Here is a 26,235-nt window from a genome sequence, read left to right on the forward strand (position 1 = left end):
CTTTCCACTCCACCTGCTTTGACAGCTTCAGAACGGTGCAGGAGCTCTGTACGGAGCCACTTCGGCCTCCTCTGCTCCCAGACTCGGAGCCACCGTCTCCTCGGACCACGCCGGAGACATCCACATAGCGAGCGCCGCCGTCCGTGCCGAGCCCAACCCAGACGCCTCGGACCTCCGCATGGACACGGAGCGACTCTCTGACCGGGGGAACGACGCGATGGACCTGAAGGTGGGGAAGAGGAGGCTGCCCTCTCCCGAGACGGCGGTCAGGCAGGTGGCTCTGCCCCAGCCGCACACTGGGAGGGAGAGATGGTGGGAGGAAGAAGAACAAGAGGAGGAGGAGGAGCAGTGCTGGCGTCCCAGAGGCAGGGACAGCTCAGAGAGCCACACGTTCCAGGAGAGAGAAGAGCAGAGGCGGCATCCAAGAGAGGAAGGACGACATGCAGACAGCCACAGGATCAGAGCCATCAGTGGAGGTAAGAACAACTCAGACTTTGGTTTCTCCTCAGGCTTACTGTGACACACCCTCTGACTTTTTAAAAGTTACACTAGTGGAAAAACTCAGACCCTGTGCTTTAACTACTCACCCAGAGAAGATATAAGTAATCGGTTTAAATTTAATTGGAAAACAAAAACCATGAAATATTTAGGTATTAATATTACTAAAAATTTAATCAAAGTATACAAGGCAAATTATGGTACTATAACTAATAAAGTTAAAAATAACCTGAACAAATGGGCTCCCCTGACGCTCGATTTGTACAACCGAATAGAAATCATAAAAATGATCATTTTGACTCAGCTGTTGTTCCTTTTTCAATCTTTATCAATAGAAATTCCTATCAAGCAATTTAACGAGTGGAATCGGATCATCTCCAGGTTTATATGGCAGAATAAGAAACCAAGGGTACGCTATAAAACGTTACAATTACCAAGAGATAAAGGAGGAATGTCACTCCTATGTCTGGAAAATTATTACAGAGCAGCACAACTGCAATTCGCGGTTTACTGGTGTGAAGAGGGTTATGAAGCAAAATGGAAAGAACTAGAATTAAGTCAAATTGACATCCCCCTGCAAGCTCTGCTGGGGGATAAACACCTCAAGACTATATATGCAGATGAGTTGAGTGTTTCCACAAAAGTCCCTCTCAGCATCTGGTTTAGAGAATTCCGAAACCCACTTTTAGAGAGGAAAACTAGGTTATTAAGATGGATTGAACATGATAGGGATTTTGTACGAGCACAACTTGACTCAAAATTCAATCAACTAACCAGAAAAGGCATGACATCATACTGCGTGATTTCTTCTGGAACTGATCTGGAAAGTTTCCAACAACTGCAGGAAAAATTTGACCTTGATAAACAAGACTTTTTCAGATACCTGCAGCTCAGGCACCACTTTAATAAAAACATTAAAATATTGGAAAAAAATGATCAGGACCTCATTAATATTTTTATTGATGCTTATAAAGGTAAATCTTTTAAGAAGAGGCTGTCCAGACTATATGTGTGCTTAGAAAATAATAAAAAAACATCTACATGATATATTAAAAATACATGGGAAAAGGAGGCTAAAATAACGCTGACGGAGGACGAGTGGCTCAACATTTGCCAAACTCCACCACCACCAGCTCAGGACACTGGAGGGAATTTTCATGGAAGAATATTGTTAGGTTTTTTATAACCCCCAAAAGAACATTTTCTCAGACCGGAAGAGCTGAATCTGGGCATTGTTGGAGACGATGTAACAATATGATGGCTGACAACTTTCATATTTTCTGGGACTGCCCATTGATTTATCCCTATTGGCTAAAGGTAGCCAAAGAGATAAAAGTAATTCTTGGTTTTGAAATAGAGCACAATTTTAAAATTATATACTTAAGTTATTTACCAACTGAACTCAACACTCAAGATAAGTACCTTCTGAAAATACTACTGATAGCAGGAAAGAAAGCAATAACAAGAAAGTGGCTTAGTGGAAGCCCACCGACATTGTGTGACTGGTCAGCCACTGTAGAAGAAATACGTGAAATGGAAATGCTTACCTTCTCCATAAGACTCCAGGAAAACAAAATTCAAAAATATTGGTCGAAATGGTTAACTTATAGGAATGCTAAAGCAAGTTGAGTATCATTAATTAATTATTCGGGGTGGTAATTGAGGTTTGGTGCTGTAAAGTTTTGCAGGACTTGGTAACTATGCAAAGAAACTCTCTCCTGTTTGACTCTTCATGGATCTCTTCATACATTGTAACCTGTTCACCTGAATTCTGTCTGTAATTTAATTTTATTTTGTGTGTGTAGTATTGCTGTCCCCCTCCCTTGGTGACCTTTCAGTTCTGTATGCAGTTCATTGTACTTGTTGTGATTTTTTTTTATTTTATTTTGTTATTACTATTATTTCCTCTCCTTTTTTGTGTTGTGGCTGTATTTTGCCATGTATAAAAATCTGATCAAAAATAAAGTTTAAAAAAAAAAAAGTTACACTAGGAAAACTATATAATGGATCACCTACCTGAACAATTACATTTTGTGAGAAATGTTATAAACTTGTTACTTTTTACAGAGATCAAACACAGGTTTTGCTAAGAATCAGCCTTGGAATATACTGATTTGAAACAGTTCATGAAACTTACATTTAAGTGGACATAAGACCATTGCTGTGTGTCTGACTTGAGGGCTGAGAGACAATCAAATTTTAACAAGAATTTAACTTCATTTACACAAAAAGACGCAACATAAAACTATCAAACTTTTAAAAAAAAATTAAAAATCACCAAAATTGGTTTTGTAGCTTTTTTTAATGTGTGAAGTAAGCATCCTACTTGTTCAGTTTTTATTTATGTAAGTTCAGAGGCCTCAAAATGTAGTTTGAGAATTTTTTCAACAGCTACAGAAAATGCCTGTATTCAACATAGTTCTTTCTATTGTAATTGAAATGACATGTTTAAATAGTTCATATCCAGCTCTATATACGACGAAATTCATCATTCTGATGTAGCTTTCTTTGTGCAGTTATTTTTAAGGTACCATTTACATAAACATGGAAGTTTTCCTAATTGGAGACTTTCTGCAGTTTCACCTCCAGGTCACATTTAAACACCATGTGGATGTTTGTTACTCCACAAAACAAAATGGAGATTTTTGAACGTTTGTGGTGTGCAAGTCTTGCCTGGAAGGAAACCTTAAGGTGGAGTAAAGATAATTTTATTTATATAGCACATTGTAAGCAACAAGGCAATACAAAGTGCTTTACAGGAATTAAAAGGGACTACAAGCAAGATAACAAACCAAAAGAAGAAAAAGCTAATAATGTTGATCCAAAGTAAATAAACTAGATACTCCTATTCAGGGTTGCTAGATAAGTATAAGTAAGTAAGGTACTACAGCATTATTGACCTGAATCTTAGAGCATGGATTCCCAGATTTATATATAAAAAAAACTAAACTAAACAATATCTAGAATAGTGTAGCTGTAGCCCATTCAAGCACTGGTTTACGTTTCACTCAGCAGTCAGCCATGTGTTTTCCCAGTCACACTTCCAGTGTGTATTTGGGGGAAAGAAAAACTTTACATTCAGACTGTGGTTTCCAGGCTTCCTTCACGTCAAAGCAGCTGTCACGTTCAGTCAAACACTTCAGGGTCTTGATGCAGAATGTCAGGTTCCAAAAACAGAAGTTAGTTAAGCAGCCTGTCTTGGAGTTGCTCAGGTTGTACTTAGAGGGGAAAATCTCAGGGTTTGTACAATGTGGGACGTTTGATTACAGTTGTGGCAGAGACATGAAATCCAGTGAGCGGTGTCTCTGCTTCTTCAAATGCTGCTTTTTTTATGCCCATTTTCATGGTGTGATTTTTAACATTGCTGTGCTTTCAATTTATTGATCCTGTTTCCTCTTTGTGTGTGTGTGTGTGTGTGTGTGTGTCCTTGTGCGTCCGCTGTCACAGAGCTCCCAGACTCCACCGCAGTAACATCCAGAGATGCATTCGGATCGGCCATAGCCGAGCCTCAGCCCCCAGCAGGGGACCAGTCGGTCGGCCCGGTCCAGCTTGATCCAGAGGAAGAGATGACCGACGTGACGATTGGCCGACACATGTCCATTAGAGAGAGGTAAGAGCAGCACGGAGGTCAGAGTGGAGAAACCCCTTTTACTCTCACAATTGTTGTGGATAAACATTTTACTTTTTGTTAGTTTCTCATATTAAGAATATATTTTTTTGCTTTCCATGGAATTATTATCTTAAACACAGGAGTGTCACATGTTTATGTAATTCTAGTTATGTCACATTGAGGCTCAGCCTGCTGGTTAGAGGATGGGCAAAGATAAACAGTCAAGCTCTAAATTGATTGGTGACATAACATGTTAACATCTGTGTGGTGTCTGCCCGTTCTTACACATTTCACCCACTCTGACCACTTCAGGACCTGCTTGGCTCAGCCCCACTTCCAAAACAGTCAGTCAGTGATGACAGAGTCAGGCCTACTCACTTCCTGTTGTTGGCATTGATTTGGACGTCTGGGGACAGAACAGGATGTTGTCCTCTGTGTCTGGAACAGAGTGCTTGTTGTGAGGGGCATGCTGCCTTCTCTGTGCTCCAAGTTAAAACTCCTCCTATTTCAATTAAGTCCATAATAATACAACTTCTGTCATTCACTTTTTTTTTTTTACACACAAATTAATCATGCCGTGTCCTCCTGGTGCAGATATTTAGGTTTGTTTGTGACGTGCTAGGCATTGGCCACCATATTGTCCTTTTGTGCAATTAAAGTGTCAATTTAATTGCAGATAGTGCAATTAACTTTACTAAAAATGTTCACCAAATTACACAACTAGTAATAATACAGGAGTCGTAATGCTTAACCGTTTCCAATGTTAAAGTTGAATCAAACGTTTTGGATTAGTAGGTTATGTTTTGAAATTGTAAACATAATTAATATAATGATCCTAAATGTACTAAATTTAACTGATTAAAATGAGCAGAAACTGTATTTGTTTCCAAATAATCAGTTTAAAAGTGAGCTAAGAGCTGTGCTGCGAAGCTGTTTTCAAAGCTTACCAGGCTGCAGTGAGCTAAAGTGGCAGATTTTAAATAAAAGTGGATCTTTTGAACCCAACTAGCATAGTGCAGAACATGGTGTGTGTGGGGTGTTAATTCATATTAACAGTGCCTCTTGCTCCTCCATACTGTGTTCCTCTACCCCCTCAGAGTCGCCTTGTTAAAGAAGAGCGGTGAGAAAGACTGGAGGAACAGGATCAATAAGAAGCAGGATGTGGCGACGGTTGCCGAGGGCGAGCAGCAAGCTCAGCTCTGGGAGGCGGAGCAGAGCTTCGGGAAGAAGGTAACCGCCTCACTGCTGAGCTAGCGCTTCAGAGGGCCACACTGAGACATCATATGGGTCATCTGGTTTAATGCTGGAGAAACTGTGTTCTGTTGATGCGCCGTTGTTGCAGCAGTGACATTTGGAGTTGGTGTACGCCACACCAACTCTTAATTCATCCGCCTGTATCAACTGGTCATTAACAAGGATTTAAAGAGATTCTTGAGCATATGTTGCCGACATGTTGAGAACTTTAGAATCAATGAAATATCACTGGCAATTAAATAAAGGGTTATGGAAATTAAACTGGCAATGTCATGTGGTAATAGTTTGAATATCTCTAAGCAGAGAGGTTGTGTATTGTCCATGTCTGTCTTTCCTCTTCTCTGTCTTATACAGCTGGTAGATGTTTTGTTGTTCTTGTATCGAAATCTAATCACTGATTTCCATTCATGAGAAGAAATGATTTAATATCCAGAGGATTTTATGACAGGTTGTCATTCGATAAGTATGGAACCCTATTGGTGTCTAAACTGAAATGAAAATAAATTGAATATGAAGTTCTCATTTGAGCATGAACAATTCCTTAAACTTTCTAACAGCACATGCTGAAATACTTGAACTTTTTAAAATAAGAAATTAGGCAAATGTAAAGTATTATTTATGTGTAATTCTCAGCCCAGAACTGCCAAGTGACCTAAAAACTTGGGGCCAAATTGTGAAGGGAAAATAATATCCTCTTCCTAGGATTGAGACCAGCATAGTAAACGTGTAAACTTACCAGTAAAAAGTATGCTTTGAGCCTCAAACATAACTGTGAAAACTCTTGGACTACCTGTTGTGTGATGCTAATGTCCAACTGTGCTGATAAATGTAGCCTTTGTATTCTCTCTTGCCTAACTTTCTCTCCTCTGCCCTCTGAGCTGCACGTTGCCCGTAATCTGTCAATGTCTCGCTCCGGCCTGCATGTCTTTCACCTTTTAAAAATAAAATAAAAGGAGATTTCTGTCCCTGCATGCTTCCTGTTTTTCTGTTTCTCCACCACTGGTGTGTTTTTGAAGGGAGGTTTTAGGACAGGCGCAGCACATGTACCTCTCTGTTTAGACATATTCTCTGTGGCTTCTTTGGAGCAACTGCTGTTGTTTCCAGCTGCTTATCAGAGCTTAGCCAGCTCCACCCGAACTGACTGACTGAAGGTTTTTTATTATTATTTTTTAGCTGATTTAAGGTTAAGTTTTGATTCCTGTGTGTGTGTGATGTCAGACACTCCAGGGAAAACATTTCTCAAATTTAACAAACGGCCTAATTTTTAAATTAGGGACAGATGAGTGAATACACAGAGGTTAAATAAAGGCTAACAGGAAGTACAGTCGGTCTTGTTTTCTATCCTCCTATTTATCCAGACCAGTGGATGTCCTTCATGTTTCCTGTGTTAGAACAAAAAAACAAAAGTAGAGATGAGATTGACAGAAAATACGCAGTCGAGCAAGACTTAAAATAATTTAAGGATTTTGATCTACCTATGAGGTGCATGTCACGGCATGAGAGCTTTCAGAAAATGTCCCTTTTCTTCGGCTGCCTGTCTGCAGGACGATGATTCTCTGATGATGACTGAGGATGTTTCTGTATCCAATCCGTTTCTGGTAAGGGCCAGTGTGTAAGAACTTTGTGGCCAAAGCACTCTGCGGTGAGATTCATCAACCCTGTTCTGATCAGAAGAGTGTCTAAAATTTACAAAATTCTTTTTTTTTGTCCTGTTGATAAAAAAATCACCCTGGTGTAACAGAAATCCAGCCTGCAGAGTGTGTTATCTGGTGGTGGTACCGTTTGGTTCTGGGTTGGTTCCTTTTATTAGTGTTGACAATTTTCTCACTTTGTGTTCATCATTGCACTGTCTGGTGAGTTTGGCGTTTGTCACACACAAACGCCAAAGTCAGTGATAGTCAGTCCTATCACTGACTTTAATGGTTAACATTTTGATCTGACATCTATTTATCCATTTATGCATTCGTAATTAATTTTCAAGTGCATGGATAAAATCAGAGGGTATTGATAAAATACCCCTGATTGCAGGGGGTCACAAATCAAGAACATAAACAATGTTTTTAATCATTTTATCAATAATTTTGAGCTACGTAGCTTGAATTAGCCCCACTTGAGAAATGAATTAATAAAAAGGCACTTAAACTGACTTTCTTAATTTTTGGTCAGTTAATAAAAATATGACATATGTGAAGATAAAAATGTTTTTATATCAAAAATTGTTGGGAAAACTGGGACATGTCTCATACGACTTTAAAAATGTGATTTATATCAATATGAATGATGGGATTTCTTTTTTTTTTTGTCGCCAGTAATGATGTAATTTATGATTTGACCATTACTAATTCCTCGTCTATTTCATTAAAATGGAATATATTTAAAATAACAGAAAATAATAGCAAAGTAACTTGAAGTATAAAACATTGTATATGTTTAAGTGGGTGCTACTTTATTTACTCAACATTCGACACGCTGCACTCCTTCCTATCTTTATGCTCCATCATGGTGTTAGCTAGGTTAGCCTAGCGTTGCATTGTCTAAAACCATCATAGCTTTGTTTTTGTAATGGAAATATGAATTGACACAAAAACCTAGTCTGTCTGCTTCCATTGATGTTTTCACACTCAGCTGTTTGCTGAAGTGCTAGGCTAATGTTAGCATGTTTTACTTGCTGTTTTCATAGGACTGTAAATTGTCTTGTAACGTATTTCAATTCGGTTTATCAGATGGAAGTTATAGCAAAGGCCGTTTTCCTGCTTCATTAACTCTACACTTTGCTTTGAGCATTATAAAATTTAACAGCCATTCCTTCAGCTGCTCTCATTTAAAGTGGCTCCACAAATCAGCTTCAGCACTTCTAGCTGAGGGTGATGCTGGCAAAATCCAGCAGTGGTCCGACAATGGGCACCGAGCTGCTTTAAGTTGTTTTAGTCGGAGCTCCGATCCCAATCATTTTTAAAAAGCCTCTTTAATTCATATTAGTATCTGTTTTATTCCAGATGGAAGTATATATCTATGTAAATGTCAAACTCTAGAAATAAGGAAAGCTACTTTTAAAAACAATTTCTTGCTAGTGGCCTTTATCAGACTTGATTTCCTGGCTAACATGACCCCAATCAGGATACAGAGCTGCACGTATCAGCTGTGTTTTCCTGCTATAGCATGTATTTCCTCTTTTTGCGCCTGCTGCAGGAGCCTGTCCATCCTGCTGCTTCCTCTCCTCCTCCTGATCCTCCTTTCCATACTTCCCTTGACGACACGGCCAGCCAGGTAGGAAATCCCAGCAGGTTTTTTTTTAGCCTTGCTTGCTTGTTTTCCTGCCTGCTGCCCACATACCTGATCAAACCAGTGTAAGCCGTACACACATGCCTGTACCAATTCATGAACAGCTTACAGAGAGAGAAAATAATCGGATTCCCACTGATTATCTGGTTCTGCTCTGTCATGCCAACTGCTGTCATAGACAAAAAGCTATTTTCACAGCAAAAGCACAAAATCTTACCAAGTATTTTAATGCAAATATTTTTGGTGCACTTAAAATAAGACAAAACTAATTACAAGTAATTTTTCGGCATCATACAGAAGCTTGTTTTAAGTAAATAATTCCTTAACATTGATTAAAAAAATACTTGTTTCATTGGCAGATTATCTCATTTGTAACATGGGGAAAATAACCTCTAATATAATAATTTAGAATATTTTCATCAGTATTAAGGAATTATTGACTTAAGCTACACTCACATCTTACTGAAAAACTACTTGTAAGTTAGTTTTGTCTTATTTCAAGTGTCTTAAGATATCTGCAGTAAAAATGACCTGATAAGATTTAGTGTTTGCAGTGTTTTGCTAAAGCACATAATGGTCATATGGTCCTGCTGCCGTTTTATCCCATCTATTGGTGACTCCACTGCTCATCATTGTGAATTCAGCATCACAGCCCCTGCAGCTTGCGCTTCATATGCAGCTCTTAGGTATTTCCCATATTTCCATCCTCATGTGTTAATTTCGTCCTCTCCCATCCATCCATTCATCCATCCGTCCCTCCATCCATGTGATTGAAGGCCACCAGATCACCCAGACCCTTGCAGGTGGATGACAGACACCCATGGAGAAGGAAGGTGATCCTGTCAGAAATAAAGATGTAGAGTCTGTGCAACTGTTGAGTTTTCTCACTTTACAATAAAATTATGCAAACATAAAATATGCCCATTAGTTGACCAATGGGAGAGGTTCTGTGATGCTGTTTTGCTGCTTTTATTACTTAAAACTTGTTAGTGACCAGATTCATCGCCAGGTGTTCAACATCTTGTAAAACTGATATTCTGTTGAGACACAGCAGTTTGGTGTGTATTCAATAATTTTATTTACACTTGGCAGCTGATTTCAGAGAATTTTTTAAACCAAAATTGGTTTGCATTTATTTATCTATTTTATATCTCCTTTGATTCACTAAATGCATTGTGCGATTTTTGAATGAGATTATATATATGACTATGTTTTCTATTCTGGTGACTTTGAAGGAAAGTTAAAAAAAATCCTTTCTAAAGTCACATATTTGAATAAATCGAATTTAAAAAGAGAGAGAGAAGAAAAAAGAGAAAAAATTGGACTATTGTTTTTGAGGTATTTAAAAAAGATTGACCACCCTTATAATTTTCCCATGAATTGTTCTTTCCAAATCAAGGTGAGATTATTCTACTGCAATAAAATATTTTTTTTCTACTCATCTTTGCCAGGAGTGCTAATAAATGTGTATTTGGTTCCTCTGAGAACAAGTACAGTGAGAGAGGGTTTAACACTGTTGGAGGTGATTGTGAACATTGTTTCATGCATGTATTTAATTTCACCTAATCAGTTAAATATGGCAAATTCCAGTTCGAGTCCCATTGACTTTGTTGGAAACAATGATCTTCTCTATAAGACGCAGCTTTGGTTCCTGTTTATTGGGTTAAATTTGGTGCACTAATGGAGTTATTTACAGTTTGCTGCATGCAGCCGGTATTGGTTCCTTAGTTTTACCTTCATGTATCGGTTTTGCCGAGTTCATCCGATTCTCCTGTGTTTTCCTCAGAGAACAGCGGAAGCTGAGATGGAGAGCCAGAGCCTGGAGGCTCACATGTCCATCCAGGAGAGGAAGCAGCTGATTGAGGCGCGGGAGGAGGCCTGGAAGACCAAAGGTCACGGAGCTGCCAATGACTCCACCCAGTTCACTGTGGCTGCACGGATGGTGAAGAAAGGTCAGAGGGCAAGCTAAACATCTCTATGGATCTTTTTTTTTTTTTACAGTTTGTCAAATACATATTCAACAATGCAGAAGATGGAAGCATCTGATTCCAGGTTTGATCTTGTGTGTTCCTGTAGGGCTGGCCTCTCCCTCTGCTCTCCACTCTCCCCTCCACTCCAAATCAAAGAACAGTCTGGCTGTCTCCAAACCGCAGGAAGGTCAGTCTGACTTTTATTATAACAAACACTTATTGCAGTTTTTGCTCTTCACCTCAAGCCTCTGATTACCTGTTATGTAACACTAGATGTGTTTCCATTACAAATGAGCAAAAAACTTGGTCTACATTCCAGTAATGTTGAAAAAACACAATTTTGCAATTGCAGTGTTTCTGTTAATTCTTCATTAAATAAATGGAGATAAATAACAGTAACAACATGACTTTCACCTCAGCTAGTGTTTAGTATGGAGCCTTTTACTTCCTGGAATAACATCAGATTTCCATCCAGTTTCTTGGTGCATGTCTGATTGAAATAGGTTTTTATGCCGATGTTAATTGATTGTTTTGTTCTTTTTCAAAAGACATGGAGGAATTCCCAGGTTTATTCCCCTTTTTTCTATTTTCCATCATTATTCAAAATAGAAATGTCACCAACACATCCATGAGGTTTCTATTGGCTCTGGAAGCCCAATAGAAACCAGCCTGTTGGATGGTTTTCACCTCAATGAATGTGCATGACCCTAAAGTACAGAACGGCTCATATTCACCTGCAGGAAACATTTCAAACACTCGGATCAACGTACTGTCCATCGTGCTTGGTGATTGTCTGAGGTCTACATGTACAGACTGCTGCATTTAACAAGAAATGTGTAACGTGTGTTTGTGTGTGTCTGAGCAGCGATTAAGGCTGTTCCAGATCTGAACCTGGAATCGGACGTAAAGCTAGAGAAGCTCGAGTCGTTCCTTGGAAAGATCAACAGTAAAGGTACGTCCTATTCTAAACTCAGGTTAACAGACTGCTAGTAAGAAGCATGGAGAAAAAAAATGACACTTGTCAAAAGTGTTGATGGGTAGTAATTGTGCAGTTTTTTAAAATAAAAATAAAAATTTTGTTGATGTGATATTTAAGGAAGCACTGATCCTTTTTTTTTTTCACTTCCGATACCGATATCTGACATTTAGTATCAGCCGATTCCAATCCAGGGACATAAAGCTGAATTGACTGAAAACATTTCTTTTGGAAACACAGGCATAAATGTTCTGAATTACACATTTATTTGATAACTCTGCACATCACATTTAAATATACCAAAAGCTTCACAAGCTTGGTCAAACATATAAAAACAACTTTAATTTGATCATTTAAGAGTAGAACCGCCAATTTAAAGTAAATAATGAAGAAACTGAAACTGACAAAAACAATATGGTGACTATTTTGGTCAAATATGTAAAAAATAGCAATAAACCTTCTTTCAAATGCTTCAGAAAGTACAATTAGGAATTCTAAAATATAATGTAAACACAAAGCATAGGATTAGACTGAACAGATTCGCTCTTATGGACATTGTCACAGATACCAGATCTAGAATTTTTGATATCGGGACCAATACAGATATTGATCTCTGATCGGTGGATCTCTGGGGATATTTAGAGCAACCCAAGTGAAAACGTACGGGTGTGATGTCTCTCCTCAGTGCCTGGCCTGCCAGAGGCGACCGTCTCTGTGACTGAGAAGAAAGTGAAGGAAGTGATGACCCTGGAAGACGAAGCTTTTTCCAAGTTCTACCGCCACATGGACGAACATCCTGGCAGCACCAACAGGGTGGAGATAGACGACGACTTCGATGCCATTTTTGACCCCGAGGTGCCAAAGTAAGCTTCAACTGTCAGGAGACCGAGCTTCCAAAAAAAAAGAAAAAAAGAAATGCTTTGACCTTACTTTGACCTTTCATCTCGGTCTTTCCAGATTGACTTCGGCGATGGTGCAGCACAAGAGGGCGATGCGGCCGAACCGCAACGTTCAGTCGTCGAGGAACCCGCTGAAGAAGCTGGCAGCCAGAGAGGACATCAGACACGAGTACACAGAGCAGAGACTCAACATCGGCCTGCTGGAGAGCAAAAGGATGAAGGTGGAGAAGAGTGAGTAAGGAGGGATTGCGCATCTATTTTTTCTTTAACTGAAGCTCTTTTATTTGAAAGAAAAAACATCTAGTGTGTATGTTTGGTTTATTTTCCTGTAGTGTATTAGTAAAAACTAGCATTCACCTAGTTGGCCTGCCAATTCCTGTTTGGCAAACAGGAATTGGCCTGCTATTTTGAACATAATTTTAAAGACGCAGCTCGAACAAAAATGTCTCATAATTTCATTATGAGACATTTTTCTTATAAAGCAAAAAAGTGACTCAGGAATAGTTTGTAATCGGCATTAGTTCTGTACTCATCTTTACTCGTTGTGCTCTCTGTAGTGAACAAGAACTCTGGCTTTTCTGAAGTGGCTCTGGCCGGTTTGGCGAGCAAGGAGAACTTCAGCAGCGTCAACCTGCGCAGTGTCGGCGCCTCCGAGCAGACGTCCAACAACAGCGCCATGCCGTACAAGAAGCTCATGCTGCTTCAGGTCAAAGGTCAGTCAGCTCTGAATTTACAAACAAACCTGCGCTGACGACATCTGCTTGATGTAATTCTCAAGTTTATAATAGTATGAAGAAGTGAAAACAAGGCATTTGATCTCAGCAAGTCTGGAAAAGCACAGAGAATAAAACAAGTGGATAACAAGATAAAAACATTTTAGGATTGTATTTCTTATCCAACTGTAACAGTTGTATCCCTACCTAGAAATCCATCCTTTCATTTGTTCATCTCATTGGTCAACATCCATCTACCTAGAAACAACCAATCAGGTCCAGGAGGAGGGTCTTAGCGCTGCCCATCATGGCCATTTGTGTGCCACTCACCCCTCCTCCTCCGCGATGCAGCTCCTTTCCGACAGCAGCCTGTTATAGATACTAAGGCTAGCTAGCATAGCCACCGATGACATCAGATGACATTTTCCTGTAGCTGAGTTGTTTCTCAGCTACAGCTAGGAGCATATTTAGCAGCGCGTTCATGAGGAGGATTGATAGCACTCTGGTTGTTAGTCCTTGGGAGCAGTGCATCTCTTCAGAAGGCATTAACAGCACAGGGAGGAGGTGGATTAGCTTGGTCTTTTATACTGTCACAACAGTGACAGTTTTAATAAATATGGAAACATATTTTTTATAGAAGCTTTAAGAATACATCTGAAACCTAACCGCTAACATCATTTTTGGATATCATTGCACAAGTTAGTCACATTGAAAACTTTGAAGGCTTATTAAGGCTTATTGATTTGAACTCAACAGCAGCAGTTAAATTTATTTGTGTAAGAGGACAGAAAAATAAATGCCCTCTGATTCAGTCGAAGCCTGAAGGATGCTGCTTCCTGGGCATCCTCTGCTGATGACATCTAAAAGGAGAGACGGGACTCGCTCTATTTTGGCGTCTCTCTTTTATCTCCCTCACACGTATGTTGGCAACAGCTGTGGCTGTAAATCATTCTCCCCAGGTCACCTCACGCCATCCTGGGCTGATCTGCTCCTCCGAACCCCCACTGCCCATAATCCAAAGCAAATCCAAAGCAGCAGGGGCTTTGTTAGGTTATCTGTCCCAGCCAAACAGCGGTAGGATTCACAGGCTCAAATTTAGACCACAGCCTGTGCTGACTTCCATTAGTTGGAAGTTCCCAAAGTTTTAGCGCTAGATGATCATTAGACATATTTACCGTGTCAACTTCATCGCGGCGGGCACAATTTAGGTCTGATGGCTCTTGTGTGATAATCCAGGCGGCAATGAGCAGAGTAGCCACTGATAATCCACCTGTCTGGGTGTGTGTGTGTTTGTGTGAAACCAGGCCGACGGCATGTCCAGGTCCGCCTGGTGGAGCCCAGAGCTTCCTCTCTGAACAGCGGAGACTGCTTCTTGCTCGTCACCCCGCACCACTGCTTCGTCTGGATCGGAGAGTTCGCCAATGTCATCGAGAAAAGCAAAGTACGGAACCGGAACGTGGAGATCAGTCTGTTGAGCTTCGCTTGCTGTTTTTTTTCTCCCTTTAGGCAATATCAATCATCTTTGCATTTTGTTTTTCCTGAAAGGCGTCAGAATTGGCCAACTTCATCCAGACTAAGAGAGACCTGGGCTGCCGAGCAGACTACGTCCAGATGATAGACGAAGGCGCCGGCGCACACAGCCATGCAGTCCAGGAGTTCTGGAAGTGTCTCGGAGGACAGTCGAGTTATCAGTGTGAGCTTTGGATTAAACTGTCAAATTCCAGTTCAAAGCCACGGTTCTCCACTCTGTCGGTGTCTATTAAACTTTCCGCACAGTTCTGGGCAGAGGAACATGGCGGACAAGCAAAACAACTGAATTATAAACCTGGTGGACCACCAGGCTTTATTTGCGTCCCTACCAGTCTGAGGATTGTATGTTTATTTATTATAGGTGTTCTTGCAGTGATAGCAAAGACGAGCTAAAGAGAACTCTTTGGTGAAATGACTGGAAGCACAAAGACAACACAATATGATCACTATATATATATAGAGAGAGGCACTGAGGTCAACTCTGTAATCACTGCCTGTCTTTACCTCTCTACAAGCAACTGCAACAAATTAAGTGACAACTCATGGATTAAAGATCATAAAGTTCTGGACACTTTAATTTGGATAAAACAACCAAATGCAAAAAATTATTTTAATTGTATTTCTTTTATGTTTGCCCCTTTTTAAGACTTTGTAGTTGGTGTTTTGGGATTGTAAATCATGTCTTCCAAGAACACATAGTGATATTTGCAAATTTTCTGTCAACTTTAAACATTTTTTAACTCAAAACTGCAGTTGGCTGCTGCATGACTGTTCTAGCACCCCTACCAGCAGGCCTTGGCACATTTTCCTGTGGAAACTCTGTTGCATGCAGTTTATTGGCCCTAGAGTTCAGAGAACATGGACTACAGCGTGGACACGCCTGATTCCACGACTGTTTTTCTGTGTGGAATGTACACGTGTCAATCATTAACCAAACATAGCATAAGTTTGTCTAGAAGAACGCTCAGTGATGGAATGCCAGCTGAATCCCTCTGTTTGTTCTTGTAGCAGCAGGAACTCCAGACGAAGACGAGCTGTATGAAGCCGCCATCGTGGAGACAAACTGCATCTACCGCCTGATGGGTGACAAGCTGGTCCCAGACGACGACTTCTGGGCCAGAATGCCCCGCTGTACACTCCTCAACCCCAAAGAGGTTAGATTACCATTAGAATCAGAACAAATATAGGATTAATTCAGACAGGGTCTCAAGTGAGGTCCTACAGTTTTAGGATCACGATGCAGACCTCATCCTGTCTGTTCTACGGATTATTGTGCAGGTTTTGGTGTTTGACTTTGGCAGTGAGATGTATATCTGGCATGGGAAGGAAGTGACTCTGACGCAGAGGAAGGTTGCTTTCCAGCTGGCCAAGCATCTCTGGAACGGCACCTTCGACTACACAAACTGTGACATCAACCCACTGGACCCAGGAGAGTGTAACCCACTCATTCCAAAGTAGGGAAACACACTTTAACATTTTCAAACCTATACACCATTCACTGTTTCAAGGTGTTATGCAAAATTGACTTTTAAGAGCTTTCTTTCATGATATAATGTGATTCCATGGTTAAACACATACATGATCCCATTGCTTTGATCCATTAATGCATGTTTGACGGATCCTTGGCTATCCTATGGTATCCTACGGCAACCATTTGGGGAGCCCAGCCGAGCTCCCACCTACAGAGCAGGAAGTAGAATGTTTTAGATGAGGGTAGGTCAAACTAAATCCAACTGAGTATCAGATGAATGAGCTGAAGCTAATTTGAGAAGACTGGGCAAAAGTGACTCTAGATGTCCAAAGAGGGTGAAAACATACACCAAAAGATTTGATTCTGTAATTGGATGGACGGATGTAACGACGCACAGATGCTGGCTGAAGTATTGCCTCTTAGGGACAGAATACAAATGGATGCCACATTTATTAGATTTTTATTGTTAAAATATTGTGAACTATATATAATTTTCCTTCTTATGCTTTACAAATGTGCTGCACTTCTTGTTTTTGGATCCAAATTTCCAATAAGACGCATTAAAGTTTCTGGATGTAACGTAAAAAAAAAAAGTCTAAGAAGTTTTAAAAAGCTTAATATTAATGACAAAAATCTGGGCCTTGTCATTATCTGTGTGTGTAGAAAAGGCCAGGGCCGGCCCGACTGGGCAGTGTTTGGCCGCCTGACTCAACACAATGAGACCACCCTGTTCAAGGAGAAGTTTCAGGACTGGAGTGATTCCAGGAAGACGCCCAGTCCCAGCACAACAAACGATGACATCGCGGACCACAAGGTGTCATGTTCAGAGCATTTGATGTTCTCCTGTTCAGCATCAGCAAGTCTGCATATGAACTCTGTCTTCTCACCTTTTCCTGCATCTTTCCCAGGAACAGCCTACTTCAGATCACCCTCGTGCATTCAACGCCTCCTTGATGCTTTCCCTCCATCAAGAGGCGGTCTGCACCATTTTAGACGGGTTCAATGTGGGGCGGGGCTACGGCCTGGTGGAGGCCGAGGAGTGGCGGAGCTACGAGATCAGCACTCTGGCAGTGGAGGTGTGGCACATCCTGGAGTTTGACTACAGCCGTTTGCCCCGCCAGAGCATCGGCCAGTTCCACGATGGCGACACCTACGTGGTCAAGTGGAAATACATGGTCAGCGCTGCCGGTCAGTGCTGCCGTCATGGATTGGAAACGATTTAAAGGGGCAGTGTTATGTAAAATTAGCTTTTTTTGAGATTTACATTATGTTATGATGTTTTTCCCCTCATTAAAAATACCTGGAGTGCTGCCTGGGTTCTTTCATTCATGTTTCAAAAATCCTCCAATCTCCCATAGCAACCATTCACCTGTGCAACTTGTTTACTCGAACCTAAACCCAGCTTTGAGGACAAAGCTCCTCCTCTGAGCTGCAGTTTCCAAGCTTCTGCCTTACAGAACACATAACACTGCCTCTTTACATCTGAACTCGTGCTCTAAATAAAAGATCTCAGATTAGAGTGGTTCCTACACTTTCTCATCAGTTGGGAAGAGACAGAATCCAGAGCAGCAGAAGACCGCTGGAGCTGGGAAGGAGAAGTGCTGCTACTTCTTCTGGCAGGGCCGCAACTCCACCGTCAACGAGAAGGGAACGTCGGCGCTGATGACGGTGGAGCTGGACGAGGAGCGGGGAGCGCAGGTCAGTGTGTTTTCTGGTTTAACCTCTGTGTTCACAGTGAAACTCCGTGTGAACATGCTCATTTTAGCTTCACACTAATGTTCGCCTTGACTTTCCTCCAGGTTCAGGTCCTCCAGGGGAAGGAGCCGCCATGTTTCCTTCAGTGTTTCAAAGGGGGAATGATTGTCCACTCAGGGAAAAGAGAAGAGGAGGAGGAAAGTTCACAAAGTTAGGCTTGTTTAATGATATCAGACATTTTCATTTTTCTAGTATTAAAAGCTCTATTTTTCCTTTTATATTCAATCATGTAGTCAATATTTAACCCATTTGGTCTCACAGCAGTGATTGTCTCCTGGCAGATGACTGGCGTCTTTACTGCGTACGGGGTGAGGTGGAGGTGGAGGGCCACCTGCTGGAGGTGGCTTGCCACTGCAGCAGTCTGCGTTCCAGAGTCTCCATGGTTCTGCTGGGTGTCAGCCAGGCCCTCATTTACTTGTGGCACGGCTGCAAATCCCAGACACACACTCGGAAGGTGGCACGCGTCGCCGCCAACAGACTCAAAGAACAGTGAGTGGAAATTCTGCTTTCCTGAGGACATTTTTCCCGAGAAGTTGTTGTTGAAATATGAACAGGTCTGGTAGTGTAGCCTGCTTTTTTTGTTTGTTTGCTTTTTTTGTGCAGTTGTCCTCTGGAGACGGGGCTGCACAGCAGCAGCGGAGTGACGATATGGGAATGTGACGAAGAAGCAGAGCCGGCGGGGTTCTGGGAAGCCCTGGGCAGGAGGGACAGGAAGGCCTACGACTGCATGCTTCATGGTGAGTCAGCAGGTCTAACTGGTAAAAAGAATCACATAATGGCACTGCATTTGAAATATGATCATGAAAGGCTATTAAAGTTGAATACACCTAATAATGTGCTTTTTACCTAGAGTTTTGTTGCAGATTTTATCTTTTTCAAACTACGACCAAACCAACTTTAACACATTTTCAGTCAGTTTCTGCATTTAATCTTCCTCGGTAGAAGTCATTCACATCTTTGCTTAATATTTCCTCTCTCCCTGGCAAAACTTCTCCACATCTCTGACTGTGAGACTGTCTCGTCCACAGCCCTATTTAGGAGGCCCTGAGTGTTTTATCCGATTAGCATTAGGTCAAGACTAAATCCTTCCAAAAATATACCTTTGTTTTCCTTTGCTAGGAAGCGAAAGATGGAAGTCTTCAAAAACAAGACAGACACCTGAAGGTTTTGGGGCAGATGTAACTGTTTGGAATTGTTGGTGATTTCATCCAATTTTCTCAAACATTAAGTTTCATCTGAAGAAAAGTAATCCCAGATCATGATGCTGCCAAAACCCTACGTCACCGTGTGTGTGGTTCTTTAGCTGATCAGTTTACTGCTTATAACCACAAGTTCATACTTAGTTTCATCAGCCAAAGCGGCTGCACAATTATGGCATAATCCAGGAACACTGAAGAACTTAACTTCTTAACATTTGTATCAGTGTAAGGTTCTTCACATTTACATGATTTACATACCAACAGTGAAGCCAACAACCAAAGGCTGACCTGAATCCAGCTGCAGCATCTCATGGAGTTACACTGTCTCCATTCTTGGTCAGCAGGTGGAGCTATTGAGCTGTTTAGGTCCTCTTTGCTGCTCTGGTTACAAAGAAAGAACCTATAAATTAAACTATTAGTCAGTCAGCTCTCAGCCTGGTTCTATTGTAAAAAGTCTCTGTATTCATGAGGATCAAGTCTGCAAACTTTACAACCCAAAGAGCCATTTTGGCCCTCATTCCAGCTAAATAAGGCTCCATTAATTCCACAAATGTTACATAACGTTTGGAAAAAGAACAATTTCTAATCTACTATAGTAAAGTTGTCATTTTGAAAGAGCCATCACTTTTCTATGTATTTTTAGTCTCTACAACAAGGAAAAACAAAGAAAATCATTAATCGTGTGCCAAAGGAGGACAGACATTTTTTTTTTTTGCTGAAATCTACAACCTGAAGCAGCGACATGGTGGCAGCATCAACACTTCACAAGTCAAACTTTTAATACCTTTTTAATGTCACCTTGAATGAAATTTAGGACAGAAAAAAAACTAGAAACATTGAAGAAGTTGGGGGATCCTGCATGTGTCACACAATGAGACAATTTCAATTTAGTTTTTGTTTATTAGACATAAAGTGATAACGTGCTCTCTGGTTGAATAGCTGTATGAAACCATCAAAAGAAAAACAACCATCATTTGCCAAAAGAGGATATGTACAGTATGTTTTCTTTTGTGTTGATGTACATGGAAAATAAAGAAAAACACAAATCACAGAGTTTCCAACTTGATGACTTGAAAGATTGCTCTACTGGTGCTTTTCGTTTCATTCTGTTGTGGGAACCTAATAGTGGAAGTTAATAGAGGAGCCATATTGTGATGACTTCCTGAAGGCGGAGTTTCAGAAACAGCAGGAGTTTCTTAAAGAGACAGAGGCCCAATTTCAAGGTGTTATTACAAAGTCCAATTTTTTTAAGTCATACTTGATATATATGCCATTTTTGTAACCACTGAAGGTAACAGTTACTTGATTGTGCTGCGAAAAGATGTTATGTGGAAACACAGAAAACTGCCCCTTTTAATAGGAACCTTTGCTGCTCAGATCTCGGCAAGTTTAACTTCACGCCTGGTCTGTACCAGCTGAGCAGCAGCTCTGGAGAATTTGCAGTCGTGGAGTTTCTGTACCCAGCCAGAGACCCGGAGCAGGTCAACTCCATGCCGTTCCTTCAGGAGGATCTCTACGGAGCCTCACAGCCAGGTAAACGCAGCCTGGAGCTCTGGCTGCTCAAAGATCCTCACTCAGCTTCTGTGGCGAGGATTTGTGTCTACGTCTGACTGCTAGCTAGTAGCTAACTTTTCAAAGTAAAGCTCTCCAACAATCCTGACTCATCTGATCCTAAATGCATCTCTCGTTCAGCCCTGTTCCTGGTGGACAACCACCACGAGGTGTACCTGTGGCAGGGCTGGTGGCCTCAGGACAGCGAAAGCACCGGCTCGGCCCGAATCCGCTGGGACTCTGACAGAAAGAGCGCCATGGAGACGGTGCTGCAGTACTGCAGAGGTATTGATAGGAAGCTGCGTTTGCATTCCACATGTGCACAAAACTTTAATATTCCACTAATGTTGTAAAAACACAATTTTGCAGTTGCGGTGTTTCCGTTGCATAAGAAACGCGATTAATGTCACAGGTGAATAAGTTTTACACAATAAGTCATTGAAATGCCGTCCTCCTACCACTTCCTGTCGACTTCTTCTTCTTTTCCGCCAGTAGTATCACCCCGTTATTGGATCGCATTTCAGTGCAGCTGAAAAATCACTTCATCCGAGCGCAAAAAACGTTTTCTTAAACGAGTTTTTTTTTTTCCGAAATTGCACGGTTTCCGTTAAGCAAATTTATCTTTGTAATTTCATTTTGCACAATTTTCTGGCCAATGGAAGCACAGCCAGTGTGAGGAAGCGTTCTGAAACAGACGGCCTTTGTTTCCCCAGGGAAGAACGAGAAGAAGCCTCCAAAAGGCTACCTGATCTACGCCGGTCTGGAGCCGCTCACCTTCACCAACATGTTCCCCTGCTGGGAGCACCGGGAGGACGTGTCCGAGATCACAGAGAGGGTGGGACGCTTCTCCACGGCCTCCACAGCGACATGCTTCACCTGTTCCTGATCCGCGTGTCTCCTGTCCTCAGGAGGCCGAGGTGTGTAACCAGATCATCCTGGTGGAAGACGTGTTGGCCCGCCTGTGTAAGACCACCTACCCGCTGGCTGAGGTCCTGGCCCGGCCGCTGCCCGACGGCGTCGACCCGCTGCACCTGGAAGTCTACCTGACTGACGAAGACTTTGAGGTGAGAACCGGAATTCTGCCCCCAAATCGTTTTGTTTGTCAGATGTGAGACGTGAAGCCTGACTCATCTTTAATGTCTTCAAAACCAACAGAAGGGTTGGTGAAACTGAAGACTGACAGGTTTTAGGCACCAGACTGAAACATTTGACTTCATACTGTAAATAACAAAGTCGTCACTCGGTCTGTCACAATAGCAAATTTTACTGGATGATAAATTGTCCCAGAAGTTATTGTGATGAACAATAATATTGTTGTTTTGAGACTATTTTCAAGTAATGTAACGGTAATGGGTTAATAATGGAAGATCTCATTCTTAAAGATGAATAAACTTTAAGTTCTAGTGAATATTCATTCTGGACCTGGAAGACAATTTAAATATCCAAAATAAATAAAACAGAAACGGCAAGTGAAATGAATTATGAAATCTCTACAAACATAATCGTCCTTAAAAAGAGTCTAGTTGAGACCAAATCACCAGGCTGAAGACTTTTATCATCCAGTTTTTGGTAGAAAGAGAGAAAAGAGAAAAATGCTAACTTATGGAAATAGAAATGATTTCACTCATGTTAATTGATCATTCGATTAATTGATTTATTGCTTATTGCAACATTTCTAGTCATCAAACAAAATTACAGACTTCCAGGAACAGATTAAACTTTTTTAGATTATCTCTCATTACGAGAACAACTTGAGTGTTTTAATTAGGTTTTATGTGACGGACAAATGTCAAATAATTCTGAACTGAAAACACCTTCAGCTTTATTCACGTCCTCATTCCAACCTTTCCTGCTTCCATTTTCTTCTTCCAAACAGACAGTTATACTCTTTTATACGTTGTTCTTTAAGCAATTTGGAATTTTTCGAGTCTGCACACTCTGGTTAATAATTAATCGATTACTAAATTAGTTAATTATTTCAATTAATTCATCAAATTAATTGTGATTCATTTGATGAGTCGTTTCAGTTCTATTCCTTTCCTGAACCATTGTAGATGAATTTATTCTGTTATAAAAAAAAAAAGTCTTTCAGTGATTTCTGGAGATAAATGAAACTGTCCATCTTGTTCCTCTTTGAGCTCATCTATTTCACTCATTCCACTTCTCCAGGGTGCAGGGGCTCATGGGAAGGTGAGTCCATCCAACTGGTGTTAGCATGGGAAAACAGACTGGCTCCATATTGTTAGCATTTCTACTTCCTAACATCTCGTTTGGTGGTTGTTGTTTTTTTATTATTAAATCATCAGTGAGTGAATACAGAACAAACATTACAGACTATAACAGACATTGAGCTACAAAATTACAAATAACTAATTAGAGACGATAATGAACAATAAAAAATAAGTTTAAAACATGAGCATTAAAATGGATCTATTTAGGACAAAGACAAAATACAGAACATCACCAAGTAGTGTCGCAACAGACATGGGATTGTTTAACATATGTGGTCAGGATCGTTTAATTTTTTTTTATGTTAAATTAATGAATTTTTTATTTATTTATTATTATTTTTTCTAATATTTATTATTTTGACTAGTTTAGTGTCAGCAATATTTTGGGTAAAAGTGGGAAAGAGGGAGGAAAAAAACCAACAAGATTAAACAGACCAAAGAATAAATAAGTAAATCAATAAAATATAACTTTAAAACATATATATATATATATATATATATATATATATATATATATATATATAAATTATCTTAGGTTCTCCTGTTTCCACTCTACTTCTTAACATCTCTAACAGCGCGTTTCATTTGCATGCAGCTCACCAGCATTTGGACTGAATCTTGGAGCCATTTGATCTTTTTTTAAAAATTTACCGGACAATAAAAAGGGACGTTTGAGTTTGAAGCCACAGATGCATGAGTTTGTGGACTCGGCCTGTGAGTTGTGCCTGACTGCCGGTGTCTCTCCCCCAGAGAGCCCTGGACATGAGCAGGGAGGAGTACGGCGCTCTGCCCGGGTGGAAGCAGGTCAACCTGAAGAAATCCAAAGGACTCTTCTGATGGGTGACGTTCAGCCTTCTTTTTATTTTAGTTTATTTTTTCAACGTGGTTTCTACGCTCACGCAGCAGACGCTCGGGAGCAGCTCCTCCCGAGCCGAAGCGTAACCGCGGCGATGCGGAGGAGAGGCACGTCAGCCTCTCACGCCGCTGATCTCCATCCTCTCTGCGCCCCGGTGGCTGTGCTGAGGGAGCGGAGCGGCGCGGGGTGCTGGGATCTCTGTGTTAATAGTGCTCCTTTATAATGACACTGTTAATGACTGTACATATGTAGCATATGGAAAGCAGCCTGGGTCCTTCCACTGGCAGCCTTACAGCCATCTGTTGGAGTGGAGGCAGGTCTGTCAGCCTGTTGGACACATTCCACTTCAGACTCTGCTAGATATGGATGTTTGTGCATTACAAATATATATATATACATATATATATATTTATATTAAAACCACAGAGGAATTATAAAAAAAAAATAAACATTAGCTATCAAAATAAAAAATAAAATGTACATTATTGCTGCAAATCTTTGTGTCATATGTGTGTAAGTTAAGGTCACCTTCTACTAACCCGACGAATCGGCTTTGAATGGAGCATTTTTATCCCGGAGGACAAGAACTTTGGTTCCAGACGGCAGCCTGACTGTGACTTCAGTGGACAGTGCCTTGCTCCATGTACAGTTTATACACATCCTGTTCTGGATTTTCAACATTGTTTGTGATGAGAACCAACCAATAGAGAAATAAAGAGATGAAGTTTGATATCAATGCAGTCTGTGTTTCTTAAGTATAAAGTACTTCCACCCTGTTAGGTGGTGTTGTGGCCAAAACTTTTTCCCGTTTGGGTTCGATTACACTTTTTAATTATTTGTCTATGAGCCACAAACTCATAGATTTATTACAGTTTTTGAGTATGTTTCTGTTTTTCATATGGATAATTCTCCAAATTTTGTCTTTCAGAAAATTCTGGTCTGATTTAGTTGAATTCAACTGATTTAGGGTTATTTGATATGGACAGATGTTAACATAGACAAACTGAATAAAACGGTAATGCCATTCTGTAACATGATGCTTATAGTGAATGCTAAAAAATAATTTAAAAAAAGGATGGAGTGTTTAATAGAGGAAAATAATGTTCTCAGTTATGGGGAAGATATCTGATGTGACAGTTGTCTTATAAAACAATGTTTTTAAAGACAACTGTGGCCCCACAATTGTTGCTATGATTCAAGAAAACTCAAAACTGGAATGGATGATTAGAATTTTACCCTCAATTTAGGTGTCAAAATCTCCTTCCATCCTTTGATTCTGTCCAGAATCAGTTTAAGATGCCAGATTTAAATTTGGTAAATCAAATCTGGTTGATAAACAGCCTACAACTTTCAAGTCGGTGGAATTAATATTGAAACAATCTTTCAAAACTTGAAGTAAGAAGTCATGTTGCTCATCTTGCAAAGTCCAGCAATGGTTTCCTCAGGGTCTGGGTTCTACAGGCTCAGTCTTCCCCTCCTCTAGCTAATTTTAAACCAGCTGTAGATTGTTTCACTTTATCACAGCGATATCAAATCTGAGTTGCCAATACTTGGTAGTTGGTCTGTTTCCGGTGCCTCTGACTGCACACAGCCCTCTCACAGTGAGCAGCACAAAGCAGAAACATGGAGATGGCTGCTCATGCAGAGCCAGCTGACGCCTGACGAGGACTGCTGGGCCTTTGTCTCCTCCTTGTGGCTATGATTATAACTACACCAGCTTACTTGGGTAATTCACTTTCAATAGTAAGCTCCTCTGAGGACTGCTACTCCCCTCACAAAGGCCACTATGTTTGAAAGAATACGAAAGGATTTAGCTGAATGATTAGGAAGCCGAAAGGTCTGTGGCAACTTTAGGAACTGCAATAATCCACAACTCAAGTGGGAGAATCAATTGTGTACTTCACACTAATCTGGTCTTCATGGAACAGGAGCGAGATGAAAACAATTGCATTTGGGGCCTAAGACTCTCATTTGCAGTCTATGACAATTCATACAGAGGACACTCCAAGCATCTGGAAGGAGATGGTTTGGTAGATAACCAAAGCTGTACGTCACTGTAAAGCAGTGGACGTTCTTGAAGGGCCAGAGTCCTGCAACTTTTAGATATGTGCCTTGTTCTCATATAAAGTGTTGTATAAAGTACTGAAATCTCAGAGTCAAGTAAAAGTATAAGTACCTCTCCAAAATACGACTTTGGTAAAAGTCCAAGTCACTGACTGAAATGTTACTTGAGTTAAAGTCTTAAAGTATCTGAAACTTCTTGTACTTAAGTATGGAAAGTACTGTAAAAATGGATGTACTCAAGTAATGTAATGAAAAGTACAAGTAAAAAGTAAAACAAAGCAAATGCAGTTTGAATGACATTTTTTATATTTTGGTAAACTTGTCAAATACACTTAAAATAATGTACCCAACCAAGTGCAGGCAAAATTAAACCTGC

General features: G+C 40.6%; 1 protein-coding gene across 10 annotated transcripts in view; it reads left to right on the forward strand.

The window, feature by feature from the left end:
- svil (supervillin) overlaps window positions 1–24,531 on the forward strand; it is a 49,280-nt gene extending 24,749 nt beyond the window's left edge. For 6 of the 10 annotated variants that reach the window (XM_023326029.1, XM_023326028.1, XM_023326034.1 and 3 more), the window contains 28 exons: window positions 26–476; window positions 3,946–4,108; window positions 5,206–5,338; window positions 6,907–6,960; window positions 8,552–8,629; window positions 9,421–9,477; window positions 10,431–10,596; window positions 10,721–10,801; window positions 11,480–11,566; window positions 12,276–12,453; window positions 12,548–12,720; window positions 13,047–13,202; window positions 14,507–14,643; window positions 14,748–14,895; window positions 15,741–15,886; window positions 16,011–16,186; window positions 16,867–17,017; window positions 17,112–17,391; window positions 17,747–17,901; window positions 18,003–18,108; window positions 18,240–18,447; window positions 18,562–18,695; window positions 20,535–20,690; window positions 20,850–20,993; window positions 21,422–21,543; window positions 21,617–21,772; window positions 22,878–22,898; window positions 23,690–24,531. In XM_023326029.1, the coding sequence (XP_023181797.1) occupies window positions 26–476; window positions 3,946–4,108; window positions 5,206–5,338; window positions 6,907–6,960; window positions 8,552–8,629; window positions 9,421–9,477; window positions 10,431–10,596; window positions 10,721–10,801; window positions 11,480–11,566; window positions 12,276–12,453; window positions 12,548–12,720; window positions 13,047–13,202; window positions 14,507–14,643; window positions 14,748–14,895; window positions 15,741–15,886; window positions 16,011–16,186; window positions 16,867–17,017; window positions 17,112–17,391; window positions 17,747–17,901; window positions 18,003–18,108; window positions 18,240–18,447; window positions 18,562–18,695; window positions 20,535–20,690; window positions 20,850–20,993; window positions 21,422–21,543; window positions 21,617–21,772; window positions 22,878–22,898; window positions 23,690–23,776 (4,104 nt within the window). In that variant the 3' untranslated portion in view covers window positions 23,777–24,531. The remainder of the gene's footprint in view (window positions 1–25; window positions 477–3,945; window positions 4,109–5,205; window positions 5,339–6,906; window positions 6,961–8,551; window positions 8,630–9,420; window positions 9,478–10,430; window positions 10,597–10,720; window positions 10,802–11,479; window positions 11,567–12,275; window positions 12,454–12,547; window positions 12,721–13,046; window positions 13,203–14,506; window positions 14,644–14,747; window positions 14,896–15,740; window positions 15,887–16,010; window positions 16,187–16,866; window positions 17,018–17,111; window positions 17,392–17,746; window positions 17,902–18,002; window positions 18,109–18,239; window positions 18,448–18,561; window positions 18,696–20,534; window positions 20,691–20,849; window positions 20,994–21,421; window positions 21,544–21,616; window positions 21,773–22,877; window positions 22,899–23,689) is intronic. The other 4 variants (XM_023326031.1, XM_023326030.1, XM_014470968.2 and 1 more) reach the window with 4 other exon arrangements.
- Window positions 24,532–26,235: the final 1,704 nt, after the last annotated feature.

The sequence above is a fragment of the Xiphophorus maculatus genome, chromosome 21 (assembly GCF_002775205.1).
Source record: "Xiphophorus maculatus strain JP 163 A chromosome 21, X_maculatus-5.0-male, whole genome shotgun sequence".
NCBI classification, from domain to species: domain Eukaryota; kingdom Metazoa; phylum Chordata; class Actinopteri; order Cyprinodontiformes; family Poeciliidae; genus Xiphophorus; species Xiphophorus maculatus.